General features: G+C 56.7%; 1 protein-coding gene across 1 annotated transcript in view; it reads right to left on the bottom strand.

The window, feature by feature from the left end:
• SIM2 (SIM bHLH transcription factor 2) overlaps positions 1-13026 on the bottom strand; it is a 54827-nt gene extending 41801 nt beyond the window's left edge. The window contains exons 1-2 of the mRNA XM_072806928.1: positions 12199-13026; positions 2948-3030 (exon numbers count right to left, since the gene is read on the bottom strand). Of these exons, the coding sequence (XP_072663029.1) occupies positions 2948-3030; positions 12199-12373 (258 nt within the window). The 5' untranslated portion in view covers positions 12374-13026. The remainder of the gene's footprint in view (positions 1-2947; positions 3031-12198) is intronic.
• Between the last annotated feature and the right edge of the window lie 4236 nt (positions 13027-17262).

Genomic DNA, 17262 nt, shown 5'->3' with positions numbered 1-17262 from the left:
AAGCCTTAATTCCCGGGGCCAGGCTCTCAAACGCTTTTAAAGCACTTTAAAAACAATCTTACATCCACATCACAAAAATCATGCAAAACACTTGAGAACTCCTCACATGCTCAGTTTAAATGCAGTAGCTTTATTGTTTAGGGTTTATTTTAGCACTTAGCACAAATCCGGAGTTCTATGGTTCTTAGGGGGAAACCTACCACTATATAGACCATTTTATGTCATAATTGGCAGTCCTTTATACCGCTAGGACATATGCTTTATTTGCCACAATTTTCTAGTTACCCGTAAGTACCATTTGAATAATAAATTCCGAACACTACCACTCCCCTGAAAATAAAATACCCGGTTATTTTAACAGACTATGTCTACAGAATTAACTACTTAGAATTTGCAAGAGATCAAATAACCTTTGCAAAATTCAAGGAGAAAAAGGATCAATTTCTGAAAAATTAAAACTACCTAAATGATACTGCCTAAGCTGGCTAGCCTTCAAAAAAATAAAGTAAAAATTTAAGAGCTAATTAAGACAAATAAAAAGGTAATGATTGTATTTATATGTGGCAAGGATAAAAAGACTAAATTATTTTTGAAAAAGGAAACTGCATTTTTATTTACCCATTCATATTTTAGATCCAGAACCAAAGAAAAGCAATAAAGTTGGTGAAAGATCCATACAACCCACAATGCTGCCCCCATAAAAAATATTCCAAATTAATTTCTGGCCACAAATTCTATTTTTACAGCATGTAATTGAAACCAGATTACCTTCGGTTTTTCTAAATTTACCCCCCTTTGGAGGGGGGCCTAAAAAGAATGTGGTAGAAATGAAACTTGAAAGATATCCTTACATTCTGCTGTCTCAAATACAGTTTTACTGTAAAAATCCTTTGCCAACTAAACTATCATCACCCTAACCTATGCTGAGGTTGAAATCAACATCTTGATTATAAGCCTTCCTTTCTTGTTTCTAACTCAGCTACAAAATATTTTCCCAACTAAATTCCGTTTCCAAAATATAAACTATACGGCAGTTTTTAAAATTATAAACGTTTCGGCACTTTTTGGTCTCTTGCTTAACTCCAAAATCATTAAAGGGATGCATTTATTGAAACAGCATCTGACGGTCAGCCATACGAGAAAAAAAGAAAAAATTATCATAACTAAATTCTGAAAGTTGCCAGCAGTAACTAAAAAAATAATATCCTTAATGGAAAATGTTGAGTATGCCTTCAGAGCTGCAAATGACCCAATTCGCTTGAATGTACATTAACTGTAAACACACCCAAGCACCCAGCGTTCCTGAATTAAAGAAATGCACGGTGGAGGAACCTAGACGTGTTGACTGTGCCCGCCTGGTTTTGACTGAAGTTGTCACTGATGTTAGTGTCACTTATAATATGTTGGAGTATCAAACAAGCACAAGACTGCTGCGCCCGGAGCTGCAAGTGAGCAAAGGGGTGATCGCAGGGCACGGGAAGGACTCCAAGAGCGCCATTTCCCCGGCCTGGCTATGACATCGTTTGTTTCACGCTGTAAAAGCTTCAGGTTTTAAATATTCTCCGAGATCTTCTCTTCCCCAGAGCATGCATTTAAATAAATAAATAAATAAATAAATAAATAAATAAATAAATAAATGTTTAAAAAATCATACTAGGGCATTCGGAGACAGGGGTTTCGAAAAGATCCGCTTTTTTCGAAATGCGGAGCTCTTGGCTGACTCGCTGACCCAAGTCATTGCAAGCTGCCGCCAACTTTTTTTTTTCTTTTAAAGAAAACACAAAATAGAAGGAGGAAATGCAAAACAGCTCTCGGTAAGCATTTTTCGATGGCAGAGACAAATGACGGGTGGGGGGAATGAATCGGATCGTTGATGAGGCTCTGTAAAGGGCGTTTGAAAGATTCTGAGACAAGAGGCGTTGAGGTCCCCACCTCGCGCCGGCTGCTGACTTGGAAGTGGCTGGTCATGCGCACGCTTACCGGGCTAGAGTCGCAGACACTGCGGGCCAAATCCGCCAGGAGCGGTTTACCGGTTGGACTAAAGGACTCTGAGCTGAGGGCTCTAAGCGGCTGACCACAACCCAAGCAAGGGTTCCTTCCCTTCACGAGCCAGGTGACCCTGAGGCCCCACCAGGCGGTGACCTGGAGCACTCAAGACTTGAAGGACTGTGTTGAACCAGGCCCCAGCACTTGCTGTGTGACCTCAGGCATGCTGCTTAACCTCTCTGTGCCTCAATTTCCTCCTTCGGAAAAAACGAAGTTCAAAACAGAACCTCCTCTGGGTGGGTGATGATGCAGGATGCTGCAGTAGTAAACTCTCAATAAATGCCAACTGTTAATACTTTATTATAGACGCTGTCTTCCTTTCATTGCACACCCCCCCCCCCAAACATATAGGATTGTCAGGGGCTTTAGAACTACCACACTCCGGCTCAGAGGGCCCGATGGATCGATCGTTCCTTCTTTGGCTCAAGCGCCTGGCACAGCATCTGGCACAGAGCAAATGCTCCATAAAAGTTCCCTAAGGGAAGTTAGGTTGGAAGGAACCCCGCGCCCACCGGCGCCCCTAGGCCTAGATTTCGCTGGCTAGCGAGTCCTGGGGCTAGTGAGTCTTGGGGCTGGGAATGATGAGATGCAATGCGGGGTCCAGGTGGGGCTGCCTGGAGGTTACTCTGGCTGAGCTGAGTCCACCCCCAGTCTCTGCCTTCAAGGAGGATGCACTGGACAAGGGGGCGGGTGGGGAGAAGGGGGAGTCAGTAGCCAACTGCCTCGAGGTCCAGGAGCTGTCTCTGGCCTCGGGACCTCTGCAGCCTGATGGTGGCCTTTGGATCCCCCCGGGGCTTCTTGGGGAGGGACACCTGGAGACTGGGGTGACGGGGTCAAAAGGGAGCCCAAACCGCGCGCAGGTCAGCGTTCCTTAGGCGGCTGGAGGCTAAGGAGGCTTTACCTGAAGCAAGTGCGATCCCAGCTCCTTGGCGACGCTGTCCAGGGGCCCGGCGCGGCACGGCTGTCCCCACGCGTCTCCTAAACCTGGACCGAGGAGTAAAGCAAATCAGTAAACGCCAGCGCGGCTGGAGAGGCCCCCACACCCGGAGGGCGCGCAGCACCTCCCCACCGTGCGCCCGGCTGGTCCCTCGGAATCCCGAGCGCCCCAACCCGCCGCCTCCTGGGCTCCACAGCCACTGGCTGTGTCCTTGCCGTGTCCTTGCCATCGCCCCTTTGCCGGGGATTAAAGAGAAAAAAGGCCAGAGGAGATAGTCCCGCCAAGGCCTTGGGTCCAAGCGCCCCCAGCGCGCACCGAGCTCGTCGCGCACCGAGCTCGTCGCCAGGCCCGTGGCTCCCGTGGGTCGCCCATGTGCTCACGGCTCTGAAATTGCCGTTTCATTTGAAATGCCATAAAGTAATCTAATCTGCTTTGAAATCGGCCATCCTTGAAGCCAAACGGGGGTATCGATTTGACCTGTAAAAACTCCCCCATGGACCTTCCCTCACTGCCTCCCTTTGCTGTGTCACCGGCGACCACGCGTTTCCCTAAAGATGGAGAGGCCCAGACGGAAAGCCTTAGTCTTAGACGTCTTGGAGGCAACTTTTCCTGCCTTAAGAAAAAAACAAAAAACAAACTTTTTTTTTTTTTAAATTTTAAACCACGTATAATCCCTCAGACTCCCCAGTCCTCACAGGGGCCTCGGGAGCGCCTTCCCTCTTCTGATCCTAGTGCTCCAGCTTGGGAAGGCTTTACCTGGGGGCTTCCCCGGGGGGGCGAGGCCTGGTGGGGATGGGGAGAAGGCAGTGGGAGTCCTGTAGGTACTCCACGATAACTGGAAGAATTAGGGTTCCCCAGTTCTTAACTGCTCCCCCACCCGACTTCCTGCTTCTCCCCACCACTTCCCTGAAGGTCAGGAGTATTTCAGAAAGTGCACCTGGGGAAAGGTGGCCCAGCCCAGCGAAGCCTCCTCTCCTGTGACCCCAGAAATCCCAGGCTTTCTTCTGCATATTCAGGAGAAAGTAGGAAACCCAGGTGAGGTCTTGGCACTAAGTGCCAGGTGGGAGAGCCCCCAGCGGTTACCTGGAGTCCTTCCCATAAGGACTGGCCAGCAATGGTCCAGTTAGCACCACTGCCCAGGAGCAAGGTGGAGAAGGCCAGGGGCTGCTGTCTCAGCCTGCACCCCATTGCCTCCAGCGGGAAGGCGGCCCTGGGCTCCAGGCCCACTTGTGCACCATCCACCCCTGGATAAGACCCCTAAGGGGTTAGCTGTGGGTCTCACCGCAGGTATGTCCTCTTCCCTTCCTCCTCCTTTCCTCCCAGCTGATCCCCACTGCAAGTTGGGAGTGCGGGTTGTGAAGCCAGAGCTGGATGCGGGGAGTGTGGAACCTCACCTAGACACAGCAAATTTGGGGACCATTCCCCTGCACTACAAAACTCCAAGCAAGTGGCCTAGAAAGTTACCACGTAGGATCTCCCCCGCTGTGCCCAAGGGGGTCAGACATCTCACCTTCTGGAGGCCTCCACCCAAGCGTGAGGGAGCCACCCAGCCCCAGAGCCCCTCGGGAGCCCCAGGTCCTCTGCAGAGGCTTTGGGGATCCTCCCTGCAAACTCTGTTCAGTAACTAAAAAAGCGATGACCTTTAATTTCTCCTCCTGGGCTGTAGGAATTAGGGGCTTATTCTGGTCCCCCCGTAAGGAAGTGGCTAATTTCCACATATCCTGATCCCCCATACAGGATCACAGTCCCTCAGCCTTGACCATACGAACAGAGGTGTCTTCTTAACCCTAGAAAATCACTGTCTGCCCAATTTCACTCCCAAGGATGACCATAGTGACCATAGTAGGGCACCTCGGGCTCTCACTAGCAGGACCTTCCCATCCCCCCCACCTACACAGGATGGCTTGGTGGGGGTCAATGTTTACTCCATCAAGGAGAAATGGAAAGAATTAATATTTAAAAGCCTTGGGACTTGAATTTAAAAAAAGAATTTAATAAAGACCCAAGAATCCTGATTTCTGAAAATGGACAAATGTTCCCTGGTAACTGTCCTTTACCCAGCTCCCTGGTCCTCTCCCAGGTTTGGACCACAATAGCCTTGCCTGGCTCAGTAGGAAACTGAACTCCCAGATTAGACTTCTTGCAGTGTCCGCAGCCAGGTGACCTAGGGAAATCTGTACCTTAAAGGTACAGACCCAAACCAGACTTGCCTGTCCAGCTCTCCCAAAAGCCTTGTGGAAGGCTCTGGCCTTACATGTCAAAATGCACTGGGTACACAGAACAATTTTTCACATAATTCAAATACCCTGATACTTCAAAAGAGCCAGTTCTCTTCTATCATTACAATTTTCCCTAGAATTTCCTGACCCCTCTGCTTTGCTGGTAGGTATTTGGTCTGAATGCCCCCTCTAGACCTAGCCCAAGGTGGCAGGGGTGACAGGTTCCCCTGAAGTATCCTTGCCCCCATGCCATCTCAGCCCAGGCAATGGTCCTGCCAGCTCTTACATTAGAAACCTCTGTGGATGAGACCTTTCCAACTCCACCCATAGAAATCTACTTTAGGTTGAATGTGGAGACTAAATACTGTAAGGTTGGTAACAAGAAAAAAAAAAAGTAGTCTTGGTACTATAAAGCCATATGCACCCCGAAAAAGTGAGGTGCTGGGCATGTGGGCCTTATCTGGACTTCACAAAGGACTTTATTTCAGGAATGAAGGGAGACAGGTAAGACTTAGCTAAGTTCCTCCAAGATAACCAGTGGTTGGTGGTCCATCTCACCTGATCCTGGGAGCACCCACTGTTTACTGGCTGTGGGGGCAGCAGCAGGGTTGGGGGTCAGGAGGGGGGAATCCCAAGCCTGGCTTGTGGTTCCCCTGTCTGGGTTTGCTGTCCCAATTGCCCTACGTGTGTCACCAGGGAAGTCCACTGGAGACTCCCTGATACTGAGAATCCAAAATCCAGATGTCCAGGCCATAGGAGAGGAGGTCAGCCACTGGCTCGGGGTGGGGGGTGGAGGGATGGGGGGACAGGGGACAGGGAGCCAGGAATCCCCTTTCCCCCTCAGCCTCTGATGGTTTGTGGGTACCTGTACCTTAGTATCCACATTTGGCCATTTGGCTGACTGGCTGCTTGGTTTACCAGGTTTAGGACACCTGGGTGGTTCAGTGGTTGAGCATCTGCCTTCGGCTTAGATCATGATCCTGGGGTCCTGGGATCGAGTCCCACATCAGGCTCTCGCAGGGAGCCTGTTTCTCCCTCTGCCTGTGTCTCTGCCTCTCTCTGTGTGCCTCTCATGAATGAATAAATAAATAAAATCTTCAAAAAATAAAATAAACCTTACCAGGCTGTCCTGCTACTGAAGCTATCTAAATATGGTCTCTCCTCTCTGGGTGCTCCATTAGTCACTCAACAAACAGCTGTTGAGCACCTGCTGTGCAACCCCAGAGAAAGGGTCTGGAGTTTGGTAAGAACTCCTAGGATGACTTTCTGGAAGGCAGCCTTAGCTATCTGAAATGGTGACAAGAATACGCCTCACAGGAATCTTGCGAAAGCTAAATGAGGTTAAGAGGGGACCATCTGACCCTGTCACCACCCGTCTGTGGAAAACTGGATCTGGGATTGAGAAAAAAAAAAAAAAAAAAAACAGAACAGACCTTTCGGAAGCTCCCAGGAGACACAGAGGAGAATCTCACCTCCTGCTCCCACTCCCCGTTGAAGATGCCAGCTGGGCCAGTCTAGATGGTCTGATCTCCAGCAAGTGCCCTGACCCCTAACCTTTATTTCTCAACTCTAAAGTGAGGGGGTTTTGTGGGATTAAATGAGCTAAACCAGAGGGTGCTGAGCAAAGCTGCTGGAGTCTGGCGGGAGGCGGGGGCGCTCCCACTATCGGGGTCCAGCCTTCTCTGGCCTTCCCACTGCTAGCCCGCCTCCTCCTCCCCTCCTCCAATTCCTAGCCCCTGGTGGGGGAGAGAGGAGGGGGAGGAGGCATGTTATTGGGGAGCATGGGCCATCTGAGGACACAAGGTCACAGTGACAGGCTGCAACTACTCCAAAATCGAGAAGGGTGCCCCCCCAGGTGGGGGTTGCTCTTCCACCTCAATCCCCCTACCCCAGGGTGGAACCCCGCCCCACGGGTGTTTACACCCCGGCTTGACGGCTTGCCGAGCCTTGGCAAGGATGGGGCCAGGCCGGGGGGCTACCGCGCCGCCTGCTCCCCGTGGAGGTTGCACCCCGGGAGCCTGGGCTGCCTGGCCGCCCTAGGGGTGCCCCCGGCTGGCGCTCCTTCCTTGCTAACTGGTCTCGGTTCTGGGGTTCCTCCGAGCACTTCAACCTCGGGCCTTGGAATGCTTCGTTCTCGGGGTCCCCGAGAAGCCCGGCTTTTGGGCTTCTTTTCCAGACCTAGGGTCGCACAGGGCGCCAGGAGCAGGGTGGGAAGGGGGTTGTGGGGGCGCCCCAGGAAGGCCTGGCGGGGCCGGCCGGCGGCGGAGAAAGGGAGGGGGCTTCCAGCCTGGCCTCGCCTGGCCGCCGGCCAGAGGACGTGCTCAGACAACAGACAGGAGGCCCGGGGTCCCCCAACGCCCAATGAGGAGGCCCGGCCCGGCCGCGCACGGAGGAGCGCGGGTGGCCCGGCGCCTGGGTTCTGGGCCCCTGGAGCCGACTCTGCCGCCCGAACCTCCAGGGCCCCCGCCCCGGAGTTCCCTCCACCGCTGCCCACAGCGGTCCGCTTGGAGACTGTGAGCTTCCCCTCCCGGAGCCCGAGGTGGAGAGGGTTGTAAAGCTCCACATTATTCCAAAAAAAAAAAAAAAAAGAAAGAAAGAAAGAAAGAAGAAAGTAGAAAGTAGAAAAGAAAGAAAGAAAGAAAGAAAGAAAGAAAGAAAAAAGAAAAGAAAGAAAAGAAAAGAAAAGAAGAAAAGAAAAGAAAAAATATCTGTATTATTTCAGGTTTCGGTAGAGAAAAGGCTCGCTCCTATCTGTTTAGGTTTAGGGCGAATTTCTTGTCACCAAACTCTCTAAATCAAAGCGCTTCCATTCCCGACAACAATTTCTAGGCGTCTGCCTAAATCTAAACCCAGACAAATTCCATCACTGGAATGATTCCGGCCTCAAACCCCCATTATTTTTGTGTGAGAATGACAGTGTGTACTCCCTTCCCCTGCTCTCCCCAGCACCTGTCCAGAGTCTTCAGGTCTGGGAAAGGAGGAGGAGGGGCTCTGTGCTCCTTGGCGTAGTTAGCCTCAGTTTCCAGCTCCATTCCTGAGCTGGGACCACAGGCCAGTCCCTCGTGTCAGCTGTCTGTGTGCAAGGGCCCAAAAGGGGCACCACCCCCTATCCCACTGCTGGGAGTCGAATCCTGGCTTCTAGGAAGGAGCCTAACCAACCCATCCGCCTTGGAGTTCCTGTGGCTCTGACTCAGGCTTCCTGAGGCCCAGTGTCATCACCTGAGGGAGGAACTTGTCCTGAACCCTGCGTGACATGGTCACCATGCAGCTCTGGCCCAGAGTTCTCCCACCGGGTGCCTCTCTGTTTCCAAAGCACCCCCTCTCCTGAAGAGAAGGCCACAGTGCAAAGAGGGCGGGGAAAATTGTGGGCCCCGCACTTCCCTGAGCCCTGCGTGTACCAGGCCTTCCCAGCCACCAGTGAACAGACTAAGTTTTAAATTCTGAGTCCACTTCCAAAGCCAGCCTTGCTTTCCCTCCCTCTTCCCTGTCTACCTTCCATTTCTTAGCTATTAAGGGAGGGGTGTGTGTGCGTGTGCGTGTGCAGAAAATAGCAGGTCTTGCAACTGCAGACAGGGAATCCCAGAGGTCCACAGAGTGGGGGCACTCTGCCATCTAAGCTGTGTCTGGCTCAGGAAAAACTTTGAACTCCCAGGAAGAAGTGACTGGAGTAAAGTCAGATGTCCACCTGCACTGCCTGGTTCCTCACACTCAATCCCAGGAAACTTGCACAGATACGGAGGTCTTAATAGGCCTATTTTACAGACAAGGAGAAGTAGGTCTAATGGGGCAGCTTAACAGAACAAAACTTTGAACGTCCCTAAACATTGCCAGCACCCCTAAGCGTGCAGTCTGACCTCCCTGGGGACTGTCCACCTTGGCTCCTATGCCTCCTTCTGCCCCTGTGTGGGAGGCTCCGAGCTCCTCCTCTATCTTCCCTCTGGCCCAGGTGGTTTCAGCTTGAAAGGAGCCATGGCCAGCGGCCTCCAGCGCAGCGAGAGAACAGCCGGTGGTGGCCGGTGGCTGGCGGCCACAGCAGCGACCGGCTGTTCTGGCCCGTGCTGTGGGACCCTGGGAAAGGCCGGTCCCTCTCTGGCCTCAATTTCTCAGGGACCAAGGGTTAGTCGGCGATGCCTGCGGTTCCTTTGGACTGCGCTATTCACTTTCTGACTCCCGAAGGCCTAACTTGGCATCTAGATCCTTCCTCACCCAGGGGTCCTTCCTGCTCCAGGACTATGGAACAAGCGGGTTCCACTGGCTGCATCATTCGGTCCGCAGCCGAGAGCCCGCGGAGCAGATCCCGGAGCTCCCGCCGCTGCGCAAACCTGCCTTGGCCCTAACCCTTCCTGATGCTGGTGCCCGGATCCCGCCCGATCCGCCAGGCCCTATTCCGTTCCCCGGCGCGGACCCAGGCTCCAGAACAGAAGCGAAATCAATTACAGCGCGGCTTCCGCAGGCCGCGCTTCCGAGCCCCCAGGAGGCGGGGTGGGGGTGGGGGTGGTGGTGGTAGTGATTTTGCATAACTGAGGTCTGTCTAAACGCGGCTTTCTCTCCCCAGGCACCCAACTTTACAACTCCGCGCCCCAGACTTTCTTCAGGGGAGCAGTGCTACCGCCCAGAGCTGCAGGCCCCAGGCCTCTGGACCAAGCGAAGAGTCCCGGGCCTCCGAGTCCAGCCCTGCAGGCAAGTGCCCCGGTTCCCTGCTCAGGCCCCGCGGGAGGCGCGGGTTGCAACCACTGCCTCTATCCCAGCCCTGATCAATCCAGACCCCAGAGGTTCAGGGCCATTTCCAAAAACTCTAGCACCAAACAACTATTTCCGGATCCCTCCCTGAGTTCCAACTGCCATAGGCACTCCCAGGAGGCACACAGGTCCCCCCTCAACCAGGCCACTATCCAACAAAGCACAGGGGCCTGGTGCTTGAGTCCTGGACCCCCAGCTAGCCCACCCCTGCAAAGGGCTCAGGGCCAACAAATTCTGAGTCTCCGGGCCTTAGAGACTCACTTCCCAGAGTTAGAACACCCAGATCCAATTTTTAAAAATCTATAAGAAGCAGTACACCCACGACTTCCCAATTTTTAGCAGGCTTTCCTGGAAATTCTCCAAACAATAAATGGCTTACAATTAGCCCTCTTTCTGCAGAACTTTCTTTCTAATTTCTGGCTCACTTGAAATCATTGGTAACAAATCATTTAATATTCCAATCCTGGCTTCTAATGTGCTTATTTCCAGTATGGAAGTGAGAGGCCAGGGTCCTGTCCTGGTTCCCCACCTGCTTGCAGCATGCAAAGTAAGAAATAGCTTAGTCAAAAAAAATTTTTTTAAAGGAAAGAGAGAAAAACAAAACCCGACTCACCACCACTCCGTCCCGGGTGGGAAGGAGAGTCAGACCTCCTAAAACCCAATTTTCTTTTAATTGTAATATTCTGCTTCTCCGGTGGTGGGTGTGGGGATCACCCTTGGACAGAGTAATAGCGACCACCCGCTTGACAACTCCAGTAGGAGGGGCTGGAGTGGGGGCACCTCTTTATATTGGGGACAGAAAAGGAAAGAAGGTGTCTGGGGCTGAGGTGGAGGTACAGGTCACAGGCTCCTGCACGAGGGAGGAAGGTGCTGGAGGCTGCAGGGCCAGCTGGGAGGCAAGGGCTAAGCCAGGCGACCGCTTCCGAGCCCCCTGGACTCCGCGGTCATCTGTGCCGCAGGGCTGCAGGTCGCGCTGGGCGCCTGGCCCTCTGAGCTCCACCGGGGAGGCAGTGTGAAGTGCAGCTCCAGACCCAGAGCCAATTATTTCTAACCGGCTTAGGGGCAACCAACCCAAAGGTTAAGCTTACTGACTTCTGGTCGATTGCCTGGCCAGGCACTGCCTTAATGGAGGTACCCTGCACCAAGAGCGCAGCTGTCTCGGCAATGCAGCCACCACCGTCCGGTGTCCCGTGGCTAAAGTTGTCTCAGCTCCCCAACCAGCTTCTGGAGCTCCACTCTGCCCCAGAGGTCTTGGGAGTGTCCAACCGGCACCCGGTGCAGAGTGTCCCAGCCCAGTGTCAGAATTTATCGCGCCAGGCTCCGGCAACCCTGGCTGGGGACAGAGACACTAAAAGGTGATCGGTTCAGAAACACCGGGACACCAAAAGGAACGCTGCGGTGCGGTGCCCAGGCCTCCCTCCCTAGCGTTGCCGCTCAGAAGTGCCCAGCCTGGCAGCCATGGTCTCCCGTAGGCCATGTGCTAGCAGGGAATGCTGGCCAGCACGCCATTTCTTACCACCGGGAGTCTGCTTGGACCCGTGGGTCCTGGTGACCCTTGCCCACCAGGGCACCTGCCCCTCCCGGTTCATAATTCCAATCAGGAAAAGAAGATTGCTCTGGCCGGCCTGCCATTTTCCTACTAATGGCCTCTCTCCTGCAAAGTTTTAGTCTCTCCTACCCATATCGGCCCTGTCCAGCCCCAAGGGAGGCAAGCAAAGAAGGAGCAGCCAGAGAGCCCCAAACCTGAGGCCCAGGCTCCAAATAAATGCCCTGATCACTGTTCGGGCCTTCAGGGCCTGGGCCTCCCGGTGCGCTCTCCTCTCCCAGGTCAGGAGCAGCAGGCGTGTCTCACCTCTGGCTGGGGTGCACACACTTCCCCTCCACAGGAAAAGAGATAGGAATGAAAGAAGGAAAAAAATAAAAAGGGGCAGTTAAACAAACGAAGAAAGAAAAGAAAAGGAAGGGAAAGGACGAGAAAAGGAGAAACAAGGAAAGGAGAGAAAAGAGAAAGCAGACTGGACTTGTATGATCACAGAACAATTCCTGATTCTCCCCGGGCGACACTTGGGCCCGAAGGCGGTCTAGTCCCCGCGGCGCCCGCCGAGACCCCGACTCCTCTGTGCAGCAGGAGCCCCAGCCCCCGGCGCGGCCTCCCCTGCACTCCCAGGCCCTGGCGCTCCAAGCCAGCTCCAGCTCCCGGCTCGGGCCGAGGCTCCGGGCTCCCCAGCGCTCCCGGCCGCCCACCTGCGGCCTCACCTTCGGGGAAGACAGCCCGCATCTTCAAGTAGCTGGTGGTGAGTCGGATGATGGACGCCTTGTCCAGCTGCGAGGTGATGGCCGACGGCAGCGGGAGCAGCTTGGCCAGCTCGTAAAACTCTCCATTTTCCTTCTCCCTCCTGGTCTTGGCCGCATTCTTGGACTTCTCCTTCATCGCGCCGCGGCTCCGGGCATATTAGACCCGGCCGCGCTCCAGGCCCTCGGAGCGCCCCCGCTCCGGCTGCAGGGATGGGGAAGGGGCCGCGGGGGCCAGGTGAGGCTGGGGCACGGCCCGGGGCAGGTGCGCCGGGCGGGCCTGGGGCACCGAGGAGCCTCTCCGCAGCCGCCGGGCCGGGCCGGGAGCTCGGGCAACCGAGCGGCGCCGCTCCGCGCTCTGCCCGCCGCCCCGGGCGCAGCCTCCTCCGGGCGGTGCTGCCCGCGGTGCCCGGAGCCCGACTTCCCGCTCACTTCTGCTCGCTCCTCCTCTCCGCCTCTGGTCTCTCGCGCTCGGCTCCCCGGGAGGTGCAGGGTGGCCAGCAGGGGGGCAGCGGTGCCGCTCAGTCTTCGGCCGGGTGTGCGTCCCCGCGGCCGCGAGGCCCCTCCGGGCTGGAGGGCGGCAGGGGCGGCGGCGGCGGCCGCGGAGCCATGGGGCGGGAGGGGAGCGGCGGGCGGCCGGGGCGGAGGCGGCGGAGGCCGGGCCGGGCGCGCACTCCTGCCCTCCCCGGCGCTTCCCTTCGCCTGGAGACGCGGCGCCCGGAGCCCGCGATCTGTCGCGAGCCGCAGCAGCTCCGCGGTCCACGTGCGACCGAGCCGCGTTTGTTTATGGCGGACCCGCCTTCGGGCGGAGCACTCGGCCGCCGCGGCCCGGGGAGGGGGGCCGGGGGGAGGGACCGCGGCGGGGGCGGGGGCGGGGGCGGCGAACCTCGCCTCCGACCCCGCCGCGGCCCGGGAGCCCCAGGCGCGCCTCCGCGTCGCGGCCTCCGGGGACCCTCCCAGGAGAGGCCCGCGCGCTCCCGGCCTCGAGGAAGCCCCGGTGAGTGCGCCCCGCGCGCCCCGCGCGCCCCGGGGACCGGCTCCGGAGAGCGGGCCGCGGGCCCCGGGCGCTGGGATGGGCAGCGGGGAGGGGCGGAGCAGGGACGGACGCAGGGGAGGGACGCGCAGGCATCCCCTGTGGCTCCGGGACGGGTCCTGGGCGCGCGCGTCCGAGGGAGGCGGCTTGACCCGCCGGCTTGTGCGGTTCCGGGGAGCACCAGCCCTCGGAGCCCCGCGCGGCTCCCGCGCCCTCGTTTCCCCACTTCGCGGGGCCGAGGGCCCAAAAGGGGGGGGAGGCCTGACGGGGAGACCCCTCCCTCAGGGTGGGGGGCGCCTCCAGAGTGCCCCTTCTGCCCTTGCTCTCCTGGGAGCACTAGAGCGAAAGGGGATCGGCGCCTTCCGAGGAGGGGCTGCAGGCCTCGGGGACGCGCGGGCCAGACGACAGGAGGGAACCGGCGAGCCGGGCCCAGCGGCCAGGCCTCGCCCAGGGCGGCGGCGGGAAGGCATCCGACAGTCCCCGCTTCCGCCGCCCGGCTCAGCGCAGCGGGGATTTCGGGGAATCGCGGCCGGGGCTGTGCTTCAGGCGGGGGGTCGCCGAGCTGAGTAAGCGAGCGAGCACCGGTGGGGGCCAAGGTGGTGGGCCAGGAGGCTCGCTTGGAGACGCAGCCGTGGGGCGTCCTGGTGCCTTCCCTCGGGGCCACACTGGACCCCAAAGAGTCCTCTTACCCCATCCCCCGCCCCCGCAGCTCTGCGCCTGCAGCCCCGGGACGGATCTCCTCCAATCCCCGACGGTCGCACCGACCCTCACCCTTCTAGCAGTTTGAATACTGCAGCCACTGTGCGGAGGTGCGCGCTGGGGGGACGCCGGCCGCCCCCGCGCGGGGGCACAGAGGGCAGCTGCAGCGGACGCAGGACACCGGGTCTGGCGGGTCCCTCGGCCGAGCGCCGCAGACTGTACGACTGTGGAGGGCCTGGCTTCGAGGTTGGCTCGGGGAGGAGAGACGCCGGGGCTCCCGGGCTCCGCGCTGGGATCTCCGCTTCCAGGGCCACCTCTCTCCCTCCCGGCCCGGAGGAGCCTGCCGCTGCGCGCACCCCCGGAGAGGGGACCCGCCTCCCGCCCTCACGTCTGGAGAGCGGGCCGGTGGGCCACCAACTCTGCCGCGGGCGCTCCGGACCTTTTCTAGGGCTCCCTATGAAGGGCAGAAATTCCACCGCGTTGGAGGCGGGCGAGACCTTGTGTGCGGGCTCCGGCTTGGCCCCCACCTGCCCCGCGCCCCGCGGAACCCACTGCCACTGCGGTGGCCTCTGCTCCCGGGGCTGGCGCTCCGAATCCAAAAAGCAGCGCGAAGTTTCGGAGCTGGTGGCCTCCCTCAGCCAAAAGCGGAGCGCAGCGCGGGTCCCTTGGGGTTCTGGATCTAGGAGCACTTTCCTGTTTCCAGCGGCGCGTGCAGAAGGGTCTGGACCGAGCGCGAGCGGCGAGGGTACGCGGTACCCAAACGCAGGGCGCAGGGCCCGCTTCCCTGCCCGGACTCCAGCGCCTGACCGCGCAGACACTTGTCTCGAGGCTTCCCGGAGAAGCGGCTCCGAGAGGAAGGGACCGCCGGCTGGGCCTGTGAGTGCGCTCCGGCACCTCCCTGGCTTCGGGAGGATTTAACGCTTCCCTCACCCCCACGATTTCCGATCCTCAATTATGGACCCGAGAGAATTCCCCCCATCTTGAAAAGGATTACTCGGATCGCAGAAACATGGCTAAGTGGAAGAGGGAGAGACCCAACGAGCAACGAGAACAGAAACTTAAACCAAATTTCCCGGATTTTCCCAGAAAAGCGTATTTGAGATCTGGTGATCTCATCCTCCCAGCCGCTGTTCTCACATCAGCAGGATCCCTCGGAATCGTGGGGGTCTGAGAGGCGGCTTAACGGAGCCTTTGGAGACTCCTAGAATTGTGGGGGTGAGACATTTCCATCCCTAAGCCTGCCTCACCCCCCAACACATTCATTCAAGATACACACCCGCGCACACGCCCCCGCCCCACACACATCACGATGGGTCTGGGCTTCCTCCCTCGCCCCCATCACCGAAAGTACCCGAAGTACTTGGACGCAGACCTGTAGGTTTTCCCAGGTGGTAAGAATAGTGACGTCTATGTGGAACAGCGAAAGGATAAGCTCCCCTCCACCGTCCGCGCCTGGGTGGGTCTGTTCCAGAGCCCCTTCTACCGGAAGGAAAGCCTGGGACCCCTATTACACTTAGAAGGGACATCCACAGGCTTTGTGTAAAATAGGAAAAGCATTAAATCCGGGCTTATTAGAGTGATCAGGAGCGTCAGCGGTGGCCACTGACTGCGACACCTGCTGTGTGTCCCTTGCTCCAGGGCTCCCGGTGCAAGTAATAACCCCCCCTCCCCCCATGCTTTGGTGCTAACTCCAAGTGCCTCGCCCAGAGCATAGAGCTACTTCTCCCCTGCAGGGAGCAGGGACCAAAAAAGACCCTGACGTCCGGGCATCACCCAAAAACAGTAGTTCCCCTGCTGGCCTGGAAGGAGCCTGCAGACTCTAGAATGAAGGGAGGCTGGGGGCAGGAAGGCTTGTGGGAAAGCCCCCCCCCCCCCACACACACAGTGAGGTCAGCAAGTTCTGGTAGTGCGGCCTGTTCGCCAGGTGCCCCCACCCCCAGTCCTGCTTCCCGCACTTCGGTGGACCCCAAGGTGCACCAGCACGCCTCTACATACGCCCCACCTCTTAGAAATTTTCCATTAGGAAACTGATCTGGAAGAAATTGAGGCCCCAAGAGGAAAGGGGCGGGCCCAGGCCGCCCCACATCTGCTTGGATTTTCCGCTTCAGATGCTCCGCAACTGCTTTTCCCCGTCCCCGGCCGCGCCCGGCGCCTACCTGAGGCCCATCCCCCGCGGAAACTGACTTTTCGAGTGAGATCAAGGGGGGAGACGCGCAGATGTTCTACCGGGGATGGGCTCCTGGAGAGGCTGCTACAGTGGCAGGCGGGAGAAGATCAGAGACTTTGTCACTAAGGAGGTGGGGGAGGGGAGAGAACGCCTCCCATCCCTGGCACTAGATGTGGGGGAGAAGGTGCCGAAGATGAGGTTTCTAAGCAGAACGAGGAGACAGAAAATCCAGGACTGGAGACATCTATCTGGATCTATTCAATTAGTCTACACAATTAGCAAGATATGGTTACTCCAGAACATCCCGATCGCCTCTAGTATCACCTGTATGACTATCCTGGCTAGGAGTTGTGTTTTTGGTCCCAGATATCCGAAAGAAAACCCCGATTTTTCACTCCTTTCCTTGGGCAAGCCCCATAGAATTTATCATCAACTTTTCCTGGAGTCATTGCTACTGCCAGAAAGATCAGACCACAAATACGGTATCACTGCTCATTGTTTAAAAGTAATTAGTAGTAGCCAGAGCACTTTCATAGTGACTCCATTCCCCCAGAGGTGTCCTAAAGCCAGTAACTGGCTCTGCTCGCCTATTTCCAAGTAGAGGAAGAGGAGTTTATCTGTTTTTTGTTTTTTTGTTTTGTTTTGTTTTTAATAAGTTCGTTCACTGCAAGTTACTCCTTTGGAAAGAGTGTTTGCTTTCAACTTGGTGGGCAGTGTCTCTGATGATCTGATTATACTGCAGTGACCAGGGCAGATCTCCCCCTGTGCAGGGGGTCCAGAGGGCTCGGGCCTCCACACGGTGCCTCAGGCAGTTTGGGTGTGGGGAGGCAAGAAGCAGAGGCATTCCAGGGTGGGGCTGCGGGGGGCGGGGGTGGGAATCATTCTCACCTTCTGGGTTCCTACCTGGGCCTGCTCTAAGTTGACTCTGTTCTGGGGAGTCTGAAGAGAACATGGTCTTTTTTTTTGGACTCCGGTGTTTAAGACGACTCTAGGTTCTGACATTGGGGTCTGGAGGCCAGGGCAGTGCGTCTTGACCTAGGAATGGAATAGCTGCTGCCCACTTCTCTCCCTCCCTCAGGGGAATGCATTTAGGGGAACAAAAACAGTGCTTCCGGTAATTAATTATAGC

The sequence above is a fragment of the Canis lupus genome, chromosome 30, assembly GCF_048164855.1.
Source record: "Canis lupus baileyi chromosome 30, mCanLup2.hap1, whole genome shotgun sequence".
Taxonomy (NCBI): domain Eukaryota; kingdom Metazoa; phylum Chordata; class Mammalia; order Carnivora; family Canidae; genus Canis; species Canis lupus.
The sequence above is the reverse complement of the archived record's forward strand: the minus strand, read 5'-3'. Positions and strand labels throughout refer to the sequence as shown.